The 16,802-nt window shown below is 41.0% G+C and overlaps 1 protein-coding gene across 1 annotated transcript in view; it reads left to right on the top strand.

Annotated features, from left to right (window-relative positions):
• The window catches only part of LOC136265511 (leucine-rich repeat serine/threonine-protein kinase 1-like), a 144,420-nt gene that overhangs the window by 30,836 nt on the left and 96,782 nt on the right, over nt 1-16,802 (top strand). The window contains exon 4 of the mRNA XM_066060382.1: nt 5,791-5,832. Coding sequence (XP_065916454.1) covers nt 5,791-5,832 — 42 coding nt within the window. The remainder of the gene's footprint in view (nt 1-5,790; nt 5,833-16,802) is intronic.

Here is a 16,802-nt window from a genome sequence, read left to right as displayed (position 1 = left end):
TTCCACTTTCCATCGACCTTCCCAGTGTGGGATCAGTTTACCGGCAGTGGGGATAGATAGCCAGACAAGGTCTCCCGGAGCAAACCGCTGTGGCTTAGTGAATCGATTATAACCATGTTGTTGCCTGTGTGCAGCTGCTGCTGAATTCGAGGTAACAAGGTCCTGTAATTCTGCTAACTTTGTACGTAAATGCATTTGATAGGAGTTAGTGTTAAATGCATCAGTAGAGTTTTCAGGTAGCTTAGGTTGGCAACCATACATTAGCTGAAAGGGTAAGATACCCATAGATGTGTGCTTTGCAGTGCGGTATGCGTATAAGACTAATGGTAAATATCTCTCCCAATCTGGTTCTGACTGAACATAGCACCGAAGCAACTGTAAGAGTGAACAGTTAAAACGTTCGACAAGACCGTCACCTTGTGGGTGGTAGGCTGTGGTTCGTGATTTACTTATCCCAAATGCCTCAAGCTATTGCTTCAGAGTTGTACTTTCAAAATTTTGCCCTTGGTCTGAATGCACAATTCAGGGCAATCCTAACATGGCAAACAGCTTGAGGGTGCTAGCGGGTTTTTGAAGCCACACAAATGCTGTTCTTTTTACCTTTGATACAGGGAAAAAGGAAGCTACAGGAATCTAAACTATTTCTTCGAAGATTGACCTAACTTTCTACTGTACAGAGACCAAAGTATAAGATTGTACCTTGTTTCATTCACGCGCTATAGTTCTTCAAAGTTAACCCATACATTTTTCTTATTCTGAGATACTGGCTTCTTGCACAGGCATCAATTTCGCTGTGAAGATTCTTCAATAAACTTGTGGAAACTTAGCGCATGGATTTGTCTTTGGACTTCTTCTTTCTTGAGTTATAAAACAAAGAGTGAGTGCCCGCGAGTGAACTTCGACTTCCAGGCCTTGTAAATTCGTGCTGGATCACAAAAATTATAATTCCATGTGCTAAAAGTGTGTAAATTTATCACTGATGGTCCACCAAAAGTTTGGTAGAGATCCGACCATCGTGTATTCCGGAATATCGCCTTTTACAATGCAGTGTAGAACATGCGCACGCCGACCAGTTATTACAACAAATTCCAATAAACCACAAATGCCAACTTTATCAAATAACAAGTTATAAATGAAGTTCTAAACGACAGAAAAGCTCTAGTTCCTTTTCTTTACACACTGGGACACCTTCCTGTTGCTTGTAGAGTCGCCAAGCCTGCTCTTCGATAGATAACGCCTCGTAACACACAGTCAGTGTCTTTTAATGGGTGATAAATCCAGCTGGAACATCGTCACTACCTAAAAACAGGTGTACAATTACAAATATAACTTACCAGCACACACTATCACTCGAGAAAATACAGGAAGAACGTGTGTTGGCTACAAACAAGCTTGCGTTCGCATGTGTTTTCAAAACTAACACTTACTTTCAGGATAATTCACTCTACTGTCACTCTTGGGTACCCAGACGATCATTTTTGTGATGGTTTTTGAACGAAACAAGTTGTTTCTTGGCCCATTGTCTTTGGCGCAAATTGTGGCCGCCTAACACGGATACTTTGAGTATGCGTAATATTGCCAATTATGATGTAACATCCGCACGTGGTTATGTGGGTTGTCCCTTGAATGGCTTCAAAAACTCGCTAGCACCCTTAACTAATGCATCGGTGATGCGCACAGCAGTCTGATCTGGCATTGGGATTGCCTCCACCCACTTAGTAAAGTAATCTTGGATGACGAGTAGATAGTGATTGTTGTGTTATGATATCGGTACCTGAAGCACATCTACGGCAACCATCTCCCATGGCTTACCCACAGGGACTGAAGACAATGGAACTTTCTGAGGAGAATACAATTTGCAACTTTGACATACAACACACTCACGACAGTATTTGTCTACATCTACTGACTTACCTGCTCAGTAAGCTTTACTTTTTAACCAACTTAGTGTTTTATCAGTTCCTAGGTGGCCACTGGTAGGAGGATCATGATTCTTTTGTATAACTTGGTGACGGAGAGCTTTAGGAATTATCGGAACAGTTACAATGTCTGATGTTGGTCCTGGAGCATACTTACGATAAACAATACCATTGATCAATAGTGACTGGTGGAAAATCTGATTATAGTGGCATAGTGGATGCTTTCGCCAATGACGACCATTGAGGGTGGTTTGTGATGTTGCAAGTGGTTTAATTAACTGGTGAATGTACTCATCCTTCTCTTGGGCCTCCTTCAGTTCTGTCGAGAATGTTGAAGGCTTTAAAATAGTAGCAGCTGCAGTTTGAGAGTGCGTTGTGGTGGTCTCAAGCCATGACAAGGCATCTGCATTCTGATTTTGTGAGCCTTTCCGATAAACAATGGAGAAATCATACTCCTGAAGCCTGAGGGCCCATAGACACAAGAGCCCCTCCATTTTCTGAGCACTCAACCACTGCAGTGGTGCATGGTCTGTGATTAGTTTGAAGTGGCGACCCAAGAGGTAGTGACGAAACTGTTTCGTGGCATAAACGATAGCTAGACATTCCTTCTGAATTGTAATATATTGCCGCTCTGCTTGTGTCAATGATCTGCTAGCGTATGCTATCACTGCACCACTCTGTTCCAAAACTGTCCCCACACCCACTGAACTGGCATCTGTATACAATGAAAAGACATCGGCATTGGAGTCAAACTGCGGAAAGGATAAAATTGGTGCTGTGGACAGTCGAGTCTTCAGGTGGGCAAAAGCACATTCACACTCTTGATTCCAGTCAAATGTTGCACCCTTTTGTGTAAGCCTATGTAGTGGTGCTGCAATCTGGGCAAAGTGTGCAATGTAACGTCTGTAATAACTAGCTAGTCCTATGAATTGTCGAACTGATGTAGCACTTGTGGGACATGGCCACTCAACAATGGCTTGGGTTTTCCTGGGGTCTGGAGCCATACCAGCTGTAGAAAAGACATGACCCAGATATGTTACCTGAGATAACCCAATGTGGCACTTCTTACCCTGGAATGTTAGACCAGCCCATTGGAGCCGCTGAAAGACCTTACACAAGTGTTCGTTGTACTGGACAGGATCTGAGGAGAATACCAATATATCATCAATATAAGTGGATGCAACGGGTAAGTCTCTAAGGATTTTGTCCATCAGCCTCTGAAAAGATGCTGGTGCCCCTGCTAACCCAAATGGCATTCGGCAGAACTGATAGAGTCCCATTCCTGGGCCTGGACAAAATGCTGTCTTTTCACGATCCTTAATTGAGACAGGGAGTTGCCAATACCCAGACTGCAGGTCTAAAGTAGAAAAAACTGCTGAATTGGGTAGTCGGTCTTGGACTTCGTCTGGTAACGGAAGTGGATATGCATCACGAGTGGTCTTCTTGTTCAGTTCCAGGTAATCAACACAAAGTGGAAGGTCTCCTGTTTTTTTCTCTCACAAATACGGTAGGAGCCATCCAAGGGCTGTTGCTCTCTTCAATGATTCCTTGGTCTAACATTACCTGCAGTTGTCTAAGAACTTCATCTTTGAAGTGCGCAGGGATTCGTCTTGGAGGTACTCTTGTTGGGGTTCCAGCAGTTGGTATGTAATGATGAGCTACTGCTGTCCATCCTGGTGATGTTCTGAATATCTCCTTGTATTCTCTCATGACACACTCAAACATGGGATTAGCACAACTAGGAAATTCAATATGAACTGGTTCATCAAACTTTGGCACAGTACACTCATCAATATTTTCCTCCGAGTGTTCTAGTCCTATGGTGCCACAATATCTTTCACGTACTTGCTGGTGTGCAACCCAAATTGGTCTGAGGACATCTGACACTTCAGTTGCTGCAGCAGTATGAGTGTTCTTGGTCATCACAACAGGGGTACGACTGAAATTAAGAGTTAATTGATGTTTCTGCAGGAAGTCTATTCCTAGGATGACTGGGGTAATCAGCTTGTCAACCACCAAGAAGTCATTTGTGAATTTCTCCCCTTGTACTTTAATTGTAATCTTAAGACAGTCATGAATTGGCAACTTGTCTCCAGATGCTGTGACTAGCTGTATCTGTGGGAGTGGCATCTGAGATTCTATTTTAGAACTCTTGACAATATCTTGCCTTACCGGTGACGCTGCTGAACCAGAATCCAACATAATTTCTGTTGACTTGTTTCCAAAGTAGGCCTGAATGACTGCTGCATCTGTTTTGATTGTAGCTACAGTAACTATGGAAGTGGGTGGGTCTACAGTTAGGGTTTGGGATGCCGGTGACGCATTCCAGACATCCCTTCCCCGTTTCCCTGTTGCGGGCACTGTTTTTGAATCTATCCGGGTTGCCCACACTTGAAACAGCCACGAGAAAATCTTGGTTGTCGGCCTTGGTAAGGAGGACTAGGGCAGTTCCATTGTAGGTGGCCTAAGCCTTGGCAGTTAAAGAATCGTACTGGTCCTGAACGATACCGTGAGTTAGTTGACTTGAGTGTTGTAAGGGCTGCTACTTGCTGCGTAAGTGACTCCATCTAGTCCATTAAACGAGTTGCTTCATTTGGCTGATTGGGTACTGAAGAAGTCCCTGTAGCGGCTACACTATGCAGCGGGTCCTGATTGTCGATTGTCATTAAAAGGTGAGCCCGTTCCACCACCTTATCGAGTTCATTCATCTCACCTGTTGCATGTAGCTGCCGACTAATTGTGGTTGGTAAACCTGTCAAAAACTGATGAATCGACATCTGTTCGCCAGCTTTCTTGTCTAATCTTGGAATGGCAGTCTGTAAAGGTTGCTTTAAGTCCTGGGTAAACAATGACAGCGCCTCTCCTGGGTACAACTTCCGGGCATGAAACTCTTCCAAAGCCGTAAAGGGCAACGGTGTCATTTTGCCAACAAGCTTTTCTTTTGCTATCTTAAAATCGCCTTGTTGTTCTTCCGACAACTCTAGCCATGATGCTAGTGCTTCTCCTTCGAGTAGCGTAGGCAAATTGAGTGCTTTAGTCTCGTCATTCCATCCATTAGCCTTGGAGCAAATGTCAAATTGCACAAACCACTCCGAAATGTTTCCACTTGAAAACAGACTGGGCAAACTAATGTGTTTAGCCTGTGACACAGCCATCATCTGCTACCAATGTAATACACGATTCGATCACAGTTCATTCAATCAACAATACAATAGTTCATCCATACACGTGCCAATACAACTAATCAAGTTCTCGAATAATCCTTAATCACGTGACTTATTGTTACATCATGTATGCATGTGCTGCATGTGCACATGTGATTAGTGCAATATAGGTATTATATAGTTACTACAAACCTAACAGGAACTGGAGACTTTTGTAATGACTACTTAACTTAACTAACAATAAGGTGAAACAGAAAAGGGCCAAAGAAAGGAAAAAATCCCCCCTACCCCAGGATTCGAACTGCAGGCCACCCAATGTCTAGTCGAGTGCCACACTCAGTCTCCTCCAGGAGGGATGGATTTTCTTCCTTTAAATCTAAGCATTTATTCTTATTAAATCAATAAGAAGTGTTATATCCCTACTGTGCAATTCCGTTATGGTATCTTGAGCACAGTAGATATCATAACACTTATTATTGTTTTACTGTGATTTAATATAGTGCACTACTCCAACTTGTTTCAGTATCTTTTTACCGATGTACTGTAGTCCCTACTCTAGTTGAAAATTCCAATTTTTGTGTGCCTTGTAATTATAAAATTTATGTAGAACACATGCATGCATAGGTAATGTACATGTAAGTACACACATCTACTTTTAGTACCTATGTAGATGTTTATGTATCATTTGTAAATGTTCTTTTTTATAGACTGCTATTCACTATGCTGCTGAAAGTTGCTTAGTAGAGAAGGTATAGCATAACAGTTTTATGCATTTTGTACAAATAGACCACACTGTGTCATAGTTAATAGCATGATTAACCCTATAATTGTTACATGAGCACACACACAGTACAAACATGTGCATGACAAAAATCATGTGCCATTACTGCCTATATTATTCTAAGAATTAGAAGTACAAAATACTGTCTAGACTGAGACAAAAAGGGACCACTGGTCCGAATACTAGGATCGTTTGTACTATAGACCTGTAGTCCATTTTTTGTATAGTGTTTTGGACTTCTAGTTTCAATACTGATATACAGGCAGAGTTAGCATAATACAGTAGTGTTGGCACATGATTTTTCACTGTGCAAAATGCTAAACTTACATTATACATAGTATGTACACACATTTGTACAAACAACACACAGTATGCTGCACAATGCACCACACGTGTGCAATGCTTCAGACACACACACACACACACACACACACACACACACACACACACACACACACACACACACACACACACACACACACACACACACACACACACACACACACACACACACACACACACACACACACACACACACACACACACACACACACACACACACACACACACACACACACACACACACACACACACACACATGTTTGCAGTGATACATACATGCATCCATGTATACTGTGCATGCATGTGCAGGACATAAAATCAAGTGCAGTGAAAGGTATACATGTGTGCTTGTGGTGTAAGGAATCAGTCAATGAGTATATACCTGGTGATAACTGGGCAAACAGATGCCATTTTTACATAGTGGGTAAGACACAGCTGAAACTTTGAATACCTACACATTCACTAAATGTAGTTTGTTGCTTCAGCAACAAACAAACGTTAACAGGCTAGCTTCCTGGAGTGGTGGGCCAGGAGCAGAAATCAAGTTTTAGCACCATCTGTCATCTGGTTGCATAAGTGCATGTCATAATTAAATTCCACATTCCTATATAGTAGTGGAACTGAGTTGTATCTGCCACAATTGTCTAATTGTGTCATCTGTGCGTTTGGTGCCCGATTTTAGTTTCTCAGCCCTTAGAGGTCTAACTAGAGAAGTTGGAGGTCTAACTAGAGAAGTTTAACTGAGAAGAAGTCATAGGCTGCTTGACTGACATCGCTAAGCTACGCCAGTGAAATCCCTCATCACCAACTTGGAACCTACTAGCTGCTCCGCTACAAAACCAGCTAAGTCACACTACATGTGTATAACTGTCTTAATTTCAATATAGCTATTGCATTATTCAACTATCAACTGAACACGTGACGTAAAACTGTAGTGGGTTTGCTGGCTCACGCGGGCTTGTTTTCAATAGTGATAGCTATCACTTAACCAGCAACGCATCTCGTTAGTGCCGTGAGGGGTTGCTCAGACAACCACTGATCGTGTGGAGGGGCTCGTCGAGGCACTGGACCTGGCTCTCGGGCAGTCCTTCACTCCGTCGGCTTGGCTGTCGCAGCTTGGATCCCTCGGCGCCAAGCGGAAGTCCAGAAACCTGCGTCATGCCAAGGATGAACTCCATGACTCTTGAAACTGCAGGTTGACGCATCAACAAATAACGCTGACGAAACTCCACCTGTCACTGGTCAGGCTTCCTAATCGACTCCCACAGTGTCTTCTCAACATACCAACGCAAACCACCAGTCCCAGTGACACTGCGGCTACAAGGCGCAACAAGTCACTGAGTCTACTTTTGTCACAACACAGCTTGCAAACCTGTTACTTCAAGCGATGTCCAGTGGCACCCAAATATCTCAGTCACAGATCACCATTGCTATCCAGTCCACAGGCTTCCCTGGCACAACTCGTGCTTCCTACTTCTGGAACAACAGTGACCCCTACCTCTCAACCAGCAGTCAACCCGAACATATTTCCTCAGCTGCAGTCTACAGCTAGCAACCAAAGCTCCTCAGTCAACAACAACTTACACTTCAGGCCATATCCCGCTGTTCTGGCCATCTTCGGGTAGCCTCAATCAGCCAGAACTGCATACTCAAGAACTAGCCATTCTTGGTACTACTCATCCTCCTCCACTAATAGCTCCACTACCGGCACGTTTATGCACTGGAATCCTTGTGGAGTAGTACATAGAATTCAATGGCTCGTTCGCCCATGCCATATTCTCTGTACCCGACGAACCCACCACTCAGCAGCATATGCAAATGCTCATGCTGAAAATGTCATCTCAGAGTGATGCGTTTCAACTTGCCCCAACCCACCCACTCCAAACATCAACTCCTTTGCCTCATGGATGGTGGCCTGGAACATGTATGTCCCCACCATTCTTCTAGCTAAACTATCCGGAGTGCTAGAAATGTTCAGCTACTAGTACATTATACTCCTTAAACTAGGGTTGCACCGATACACAGTTTTCACATTACTTTTACCAATATCAATATTTGCCTATTCTTGTAAATGTCATGCTGATATTAACCGATATTCAGTCCTTCAGAACAAGGAAGGGGGAGCAGAAAATCACCTAAAATAAATTGCAAATGTAATGATAATGTAATCAATGTGGTTAATTGAGTGTGCATAAGATTTTACAATGTTGTTGAAATATTGTCACTAACCCCTTCACGGAAAACAAGCCAAGTGGTTTATAAAATAGCTAAGCCAGCTTATCAAACAGTGTTTCTGGTGGGATTCGAGACCATTTGCGAGAAATGATTGACTAATTACGTGGGGTGCCAATAAATATACACAGCCTACTATATATAGCCTGGCAGCCATACTTGCACAAAAAAGCCTACACAGTTAAGTGTTGTATGCTGCATTTCACAGCTTCTTTACTTTCACCTGTTCATTACCGTCATCAATGATTGATTGTGGGTTTTAGTTAATCAACGAAATATCTCCACTTTGTAACTGATACTGCTACTTGTAAAATTCACTAATATCAGCTTTTACTGATAATTCAACCCAATTATTGGTGCAACGCTACTTTAAACCTCCAACCCGCCCCTAGCAGTCCATCCTACCTTCCCACCACAATCACTCACGTAAATCTGCTGTGATTTGAACAACCTAAGAACTTGCCAACACTCCAATTGTCAATACCTCAACATTTACAACAATGCAAAGGTGCGCAACCAATTACAAAGCACACTTTCCCCACCTTATTTGTGGGGATTCCCCTACCCAGCATGCACCCCACTACTACAGTACCACTCACTCTTGAGTGCGAACTATGCAATCACCCTGACAAGGCTTTTGTACAGCTGTTCTTATCAGACATGTACACAGCGCACAACTTACACCCCATGTACACAGCGCACAACTTACAATCTGCGTTGTGAACCCATCTGTTTTGGGTGACCCTCTTGCTCAGAATGCACTCAAACTAGAACCTTTCAGTGCCCTCACCTGTCTGCACCTGTGGGCTTCAGCAGTAACAATTCTATAGCTCCCTCTGCATGTGCTCTTAATTACTATGCAGTAGATGATGCATACCCCATAGTTAACAAGCTCGGAACCCTGATAAGCACTAATAATCCTTATTACATTTGAACACTTCACGAAGATCTCTGATATTTTATTCAACTCAAACTCTTCATTCTGTGCATTATCCCAACATGTCACTAGGATACATTAACAAATGTACTAGAGTTATGTGTCATATTTAATTTGTAGCACTTGTTACCGTCACGCATATTCATGTGTAGGTTCACATTAACCTACATTGCTTGGGTTTGTGTAAATATTGATACGGCCGCTGAAGTCAGTCATGTAGCTTATTGAAAATATATGGGATACATAGAACCACCAAAGGATACATTGTATTCACATAAAACATGTCACAGATGTATGGTTGTGCACATCCCATAGCCATGGTAGATGGAATAATATTTGTCATCAAATCTTACGGTCAGTACATAGAAGCTATTCAAAGTGGGCAGCAGCACAACTCGATGGCTCGTCCCAGTAGTGGTAGACACCATATATGGTTTCAACACGACCACTGTGATAATAATATACAGATACATATTGATTATACTACCACTATATACATTACATCATTCATAGATTCTGATGTCATTAAGGGTTAATTACCATCACATGTAGCAGTATTACATAGTCATAATGTAACAGTGATGAGTGGTATGGTAAATCAGAGTTACAGTCTATGGAAGAATTGGATTTTGTGACTCATTATGTTGTACTCATTCTGAGCTTTGATATTGTATGCGTACATTAATAGTACTGGAACATTAATTCAATTATGACAAATAGACACAAATTCTGCAATAATATACATCATCATGTGTTATGTTTTATATCACTGTTAACAACTATTTTGGGGGAAACTAGGCGCTAATTGCTGAAGTTAGTTAAAAGTAATTCAGTCCAAAGATGCATGTGTTATCACTAATGCGACTTACCAATAAATGCTATGTTCAAACTGGTTACATTTGTTGCGACTAAATGTGCCTATGTTTTTTGCAGCTAAATGTGGTTATGTGTTGCGATTATATGTGCTTATGTGTTGTGATTATATGTGCTTATGTGTTGCGATTATATGTGCTTATGTGTTGCGATTATATGTACGATATTTGTTGCGACTAAATGTTGTTATGTGTTGCGATTACATGTGGTTATTTGTTGTGATGTGCGTAACGTTTGTTGCGACTGAATGTTTGTAATGTTTGTTGCGACTGAATGTTCGTAATGTTTGTTGCGACTAAATGTTGTAATGTTTGTTGCGACTTAATGTTTGTAATGTTTGTTGCGACTAAATGTTTGTAATGTGGACTGTCACTGACTGTTGGTAATGCTAGAGTGTTGTAATGTTGGGTGTAGGTACTGTGGGCTGTGAGTACTGTTGGGTGTAGGCACTATTGAGTGAAGTTAGAATTGGGCATAGATATTGTTGGGCGTAAGTACTGTTGGGTATAGGCACTGTTGGGTGTATGTACTGTTGGGCGTTATTGATGTCTTGTAAGTTACATCATCAAAGATAGCATAAGCATGACACAACTGGGACAGTGATAACACACGATTCCCCTTCAAACAAATGCGCCTCACCTCAGTTGCCCTACCTCCCCCAAAGAGTTGTATGTACGTATGTGTATACATGTATGTGAAGTGATGTTTCTATGTAGTTATCATGTGAAGTATTGTGGTTAGAGCTCGGTGCGGTGGAAGGGCGGTTTGTGTAGGGATGCCGTAGCATGCCGTGATGTGTCATGAAGGTAGCATGTTAATGAAATGCTTTAGCCTCCTGTAGGGCGCTAGTCTTGCAGCAGGAGTATTTGCCAGCAGTATAACTAATAGTACTAGAGTAGTGGTACTAGAGTAGTGCACACCGCATTAAGGAAAGAATGGTGCAAAACATGCCAAAAATTAATTTCACGTCTGAACATGCACCCTAACAATCAATTACTAATAAGTGAAGTGGCCATTGTGCTTCATTATCAGGTATGCTCCACCTATTACACAGCATCACAAATGAAGAACAGTACGAGAAGAGTTTCTGCAATCAATCCACTCGCTACGGAAAATACAGGTGCTTAGCATGATAACTACTATGGATTTTCATCCCTGTTGAAAAATCCTGTACCATGCACACAACCATATTTTAAAATGCTGTATGCAATACGCAATTTCTGAATGAACGTGAAATCGACAATAGTCAACACAGCCACAGAAAAGCCATAGCATGCCAATGCGAATTGACACATTTCATTGTTAGCGAAAAGAACTGGAACATAAAGGAGGACAAAGGTAACTCCATTATGTGTGTATTGTACATGCTGTGATTGGCAAAAACATGTCTCGGGATGAGGTGCAAGCAGTGAAGAAATCAAGCCTGTAGCCTTATCCATTATAGTAACATTACACTTGGCTGGACACATCAGGCAGGCAGTCAGTTAGTTGAAAATTCAGCTAAATTAAAATTTCATAGAAACTTGTTGGAAGGGTTTAGGGTTGGTTTTTGAGTTTGGTCATGCTTAACCAATACTGCCAAGCTATCATGAAAGAAACGTTAGGCTGATTTCTTGGTGATATTTTTTGGGCAAGAAAGCCCAACCTATTTTTGAACAAGAAAGCCCAAACCTCATTGATCCCTAGTATACAGTACTACTGTATATAATGCAGGTCTCTTTCTATCATTTGATAATGATTTTGACTCAACAACATTTCTCTTGCCTTTTTAATATACCCTCCTCTTGGTAGTCGATGATTATCTTCAATTCTGGATCTGCTCTCTGTCTGCTTCCTATAATGTGCTTCCCACTCATTGTCTTTTCCTGTGATACTGTAGCAACAAGAACCTTCTTGGTGTCTTGAGCTCTATCTACTTCTGCTATCCTCCTCCATAGGTTTAACTAACGAAACTGTAGGTGCTTCACTCATCTCCTTCTTGTTAACATTATCGTGTCTAAAGAATCCTCAACACATATACTTATCGACATAACGACATTAATGGATGATCCACTGGAAACCTAGACAAACTACGTATCAGCTCTTACATTACTTTTACTGGGATGGTAGTGAATAAATAAATCAATCACTTGTGTGGCCAGACCTCATCGTTTGAGTTTGCTTGATGGATGAGGAGTATTCAGCAAGGTTTGTGATCAGTAAATATATGATAGCAATGCCCATAAAGAGTAGTGGCAGAAGTGCTTCACAGCCCACAGGACTTCTAATGCTTCCGACTCAGTAGCACTGCATCTCTTCTCATGTGATTGTAGTGTTCGATTTTATGCTATAGGTCACACTGTTTCATCCTATAGCACCCAATCAAGCTCCAGAGGCATCAGTTTCCAGGATAAATTCTTGATCAAAAGAGTTGAAAGTTGTTTCAAATGTTGAAAGGCTTCTTCTTGAGCTTGACCCCAAGAAAAGCCAATATTCTTTCACGTAAGTGCACATATAGAGAGGATTTGCTAATTTTGAAAAACCAGGTATGAATTGATGATAGCAAGAAGCTAATATATACAAGAAATGAATGTAGGATGGAAGATCATGTGGCTGAGGAAAGGACTGAACTGCTTCTACTTTCATTTATTAGCAGAAATTCCTTCTTTAGACACAATATACAACTTCACTTACAGATAGACAGCATTTCTCTGGCTTAAGCTTCAAATTTGCATTTTGAATCCTATGAAAAATTTTTCTCAAGTTCTGCAGATGTTCTTCAAAACTTTTTCCACCACCATTGCATTATCCAAATAAATCACACAACAGTTCCTTGATACACACTAGGATAAGCTCTGTGAAATAAAGTACAGAGTTCTTGATCATAATAATCAACTGACTCAGAAACACATTGTTTTCTATCACGAAACAAACTGCTTGTATTGCAGGCAATCTCACAAGTGTAAATAACTTCGATGACTCAAATAATTTGTATGCTGCTCCATTGTAAAAGACAGAAAAATGAGTATGCCTGATCATGCAGTCTAGTCACTAAATTGACAAGCTTGGCCTGAGAAAACCACCTGTGAGTGGGTGGCCATCAACTCAAAGTGTAATTCTCAAAATTAATGAGCTCAACCCAAGTTCTCCATCATTCATCAGTCCACTAAACTTAGGAAGAAGTGACAATTGCTGAGCTAGCAAAACAGATGTCAATACTCATTGGCACAGTAGAATTACTGGTAACTGGTTGTGGAACACCAGATATAGTACGTTCACGTTGAGCTGAATCCTCAAAAACATTTAATAACTCATGGATGCAATTACACATGATCTTGAAATTTGGCTCATTTGTAGTACTGCTTGATCCGCTAAAAATATTTCGAAATCTTTTTGTTCAAATGTTTGACATAATATTTACGGCCAATCAAAATTTTCACGATACATTTCCTATGGGGAAGCCATATAAGTGCAGTGTCCATTACAACCCTTTCCCGAACTTGTAATAGAGCCAAACCATACATGTCTGTTGTTGACACCTTTGCTGTTACCAATAATCATCTTGTTGGCTGAAATGTTAACTCTGTTGAGAAAAAATCCACTTTAAATTTTTAGCTGTTTTTCAGGATTCAGCTCAACGTGAACATACTATAGTGATGTGTATAAAGTAGACCAGCGTGTGACACTGGTGAATCTAGACTGTGAGTAGAAGGTTCAAACGTTTAAGGAATCTCACTCACCATTCCAGTTGGTTCCATTTGTTTCCTATAAATTCTGCCGTTGTACTCTTTTTGTAAAGAAGGACATTCAGTTTGTTTATTTGTACTCACATTTGCAAGAGTCAAGGTTGCTTTTAGAAAGTATACTGATATTCTGCAACCAACTGACACATCTTTCTTGAATGTCTGAAATGGTCTTTTTCCTACTTTATTAACCTTAAACTGCTGTAGCAACTCTGCTAACTGCTCTACTACAGTAGTCTCCTTCAGGAGCCCCATTGTCTTATCAAGACACACGGTAGTGTGTCGTGTGGCCCAAGAAGCTGGCGTGCCACACTGTGAGTATAATAACAGGAAGAAAGAAAATGCAATTTTTACACCTTTGTAGCTCAGTGATCCCTTATCTGATTGAAACCACATTTGCTACAGAAGTGCTGGCTAGGTAGGGGAGCCCACATTCCAAATTTAAAGAAAATTTCTCCAGCCATTTCCGAGATACAAGTGGCTGAAGTTTGGAGTTTTTTTCTTCATTTTTCTTCTTCTACTTCTTTTTTCGCTTCTTTTTTCACACTTCACAAAATCTTCCATAAAACATGAATGCTTGCTCCAATCGGGCTGAAATTTGGCACACTTAAAGAGCTCATTAAGTCTTGTACCCGAGCGCATCCTCTCTCCTTTGTTCCGCTACAGTCTTCTATCAATTCTTATAGACACTCTTTCTTTGTGAACACTGTTTTTTTATGGAACACTCTACCGTGTGATGTATTTGATTTCAGCTCGTCTAAGTTTCACCAAGCTGTGTATAAACTGTTCGGTTGTAATTAATTTATATGTGCATGTGTTCTTTCTTGGTTTTTGTAGCTGTGTTTTTCTTTGTATTTGTCCCTTCCATTTTTAATTTTATATCTTCTAGGGAAACACCCTTGTACAGGCTCTGCCTTTTGGTGTCACCCTGTCTCTTGATAAATCAGATGAATAAATAAATAAGGTGAATCTCAGTACCAACTTTGGAAGGAATCTGATGAACATTCATGGAGTTATGACTGATTATGTGCATAAAATAAGGTTGAAGGCGCCCACAGGGTAAACTCCCTGAAGGAATGAGCTGAAAATTGCTATATGGATAGAGTAACTATTGTAGGAGTGCCTTTTTGTAGTTTGAAAAGAATCCAGTTAAAGACCATCAAAACCCAACCTGTGTCACAATTACGTGATCGATTTTTATGAATAATTTAAAAATATATTAGTTTTCACACCTAACAGGCAAACCGCTTAGAGCAATGAGCTGCAAATCGGTGTGTAGCTGGAATAATTATCATAGAAAGTCATTGCAGTAGTACAGAAGGATCGGAGTACAAACCACTGAGTTATGATACCAAAGCCAACTACATGTAGCAAATGAGAGATCGAGATACTCTAATAGAACAGTCACCCTAACAGAGCTTTCAGCTGCTTACTCCATTATATTACATTGCAAGTTATTCTGTAGGGAGTTCAGCTACAAACAGTTAATCTTATAGACAATTCAGCTACAAGCAAGTCATCCTGTAGAGAGTTCAGCTACAAATATGTCACTATAGAGATTCAGAACATTATAAGTCACACTGCAAGGGGGTGACACACAGGCACTCATTGTAGGTAGGTCTGCGACTGTGGTCAAAGTCTAAATCAAAGGTCAAGGCCACCAAAATCATGCCAATTCAATGGTCAAGGGTAAAAGCTTCCAACCCACAATCAAAAAGTGCTGAAATATTGTCGTTAAGTCACTGGTCAAAGGTTGAAAAGGCTCTTAGTCACAGGTCAAAGCAAAATTTCGGCTGATCAACACTTTGACCATGGTCACAGATCTACCTACAGCGCGTACCCATGTGACACCCCCTTGCACTGATGAGAGCTCAGCTATAAACAAGTCACCCTGTGGAGAGTTCAGCTACAACAAGTCACTCTGTAGAGAATTCAGCTACAAAAAAGTCACCGTGTAGAGAGTTTAGCTACAAAAATGCTACCCAGTAGAGAGTTCATCTAGATCAGCTACAAACAAGTTACTTTATACAATGTTCTGTTACAAGTAAGTCACTCTGTAGAGAGTTCAGCTACAAACAAATCACTCTGTAGTACAAACAAGTCACCGTGTAGCTGGAGAGTTCAACCAATCAAAAAAACCACCCTGTAAGGAGTTTCAAGTTATAACTGTACAGAGAGATCAGCTAGAAACAAGTCATCCAGTAGAGAGATCAGCTAGAAGAAGTCACCTTGTAGAGAGTTCAGCTACATAGAAACCACCATGTAGATAGTTAAGCTGCAAACAAATCACCCTGTAGAGAGTTCAGCTAGAAGAAGTCACCCTGCAGAGAGATCAACTAGAAACAAGTCATCCTGTAGAGAGACCAGCTAGAAAAAGTCACTTTGTGTGTAGAGAATTCAGTTACAAAAAATCACCCTGTAGAGAGATCAGCTAGAAGAAGTCACCTTGTAGAGAGTTCAGCTGCAAAGAAACCACCATGTAGAGAGTTCAGCTGCAAACAAATCATCTGTAGAGAGTTCAGCCAGAAACAAGTTCACCCTGTATAGAGATCAGCTAGAAACAAGTCATCCTGTAGAGAGATCAGCTAGAAACAAGTCACCCTGTAGAGAGATCAGCTACAAAGAAACCATCCTGTAGAGAGTTCAATTGCAAACAGGTAACCCTATAGAGAGTTCAGCTAGGAACAAGTCACCGTGTAGAGAGATCAACTAGAAACAAGTCATCCAGAGATCAGCTAGAAACAAGTCATCCTGTAAAGAGATCAGCTAGAAACAAGTTACCTGTATAGAAATCAGCTACAAACAAACCATCATGTAGAGAGTTCAGCTACA

The sequence above is a fragment of the Dysidea avara genome, chromosome 9 (genome assembly GCF_963678975.1).
Source record: "Dysidea avara chromosome 9, odDysAvar1.4, whole genome shotgun sequence".
In the NCBI taxonomy this organism is placed as follows: domain Eukaryota; kingdom Metazoa; phylum Porifera; class Demospongiae; order Dictyoceratida; family Dysideidae; genus Dysidea; species Dysidea avara.
This window is presented reverse-complemented; position numbering and strand designations above follow the sequence as displayed.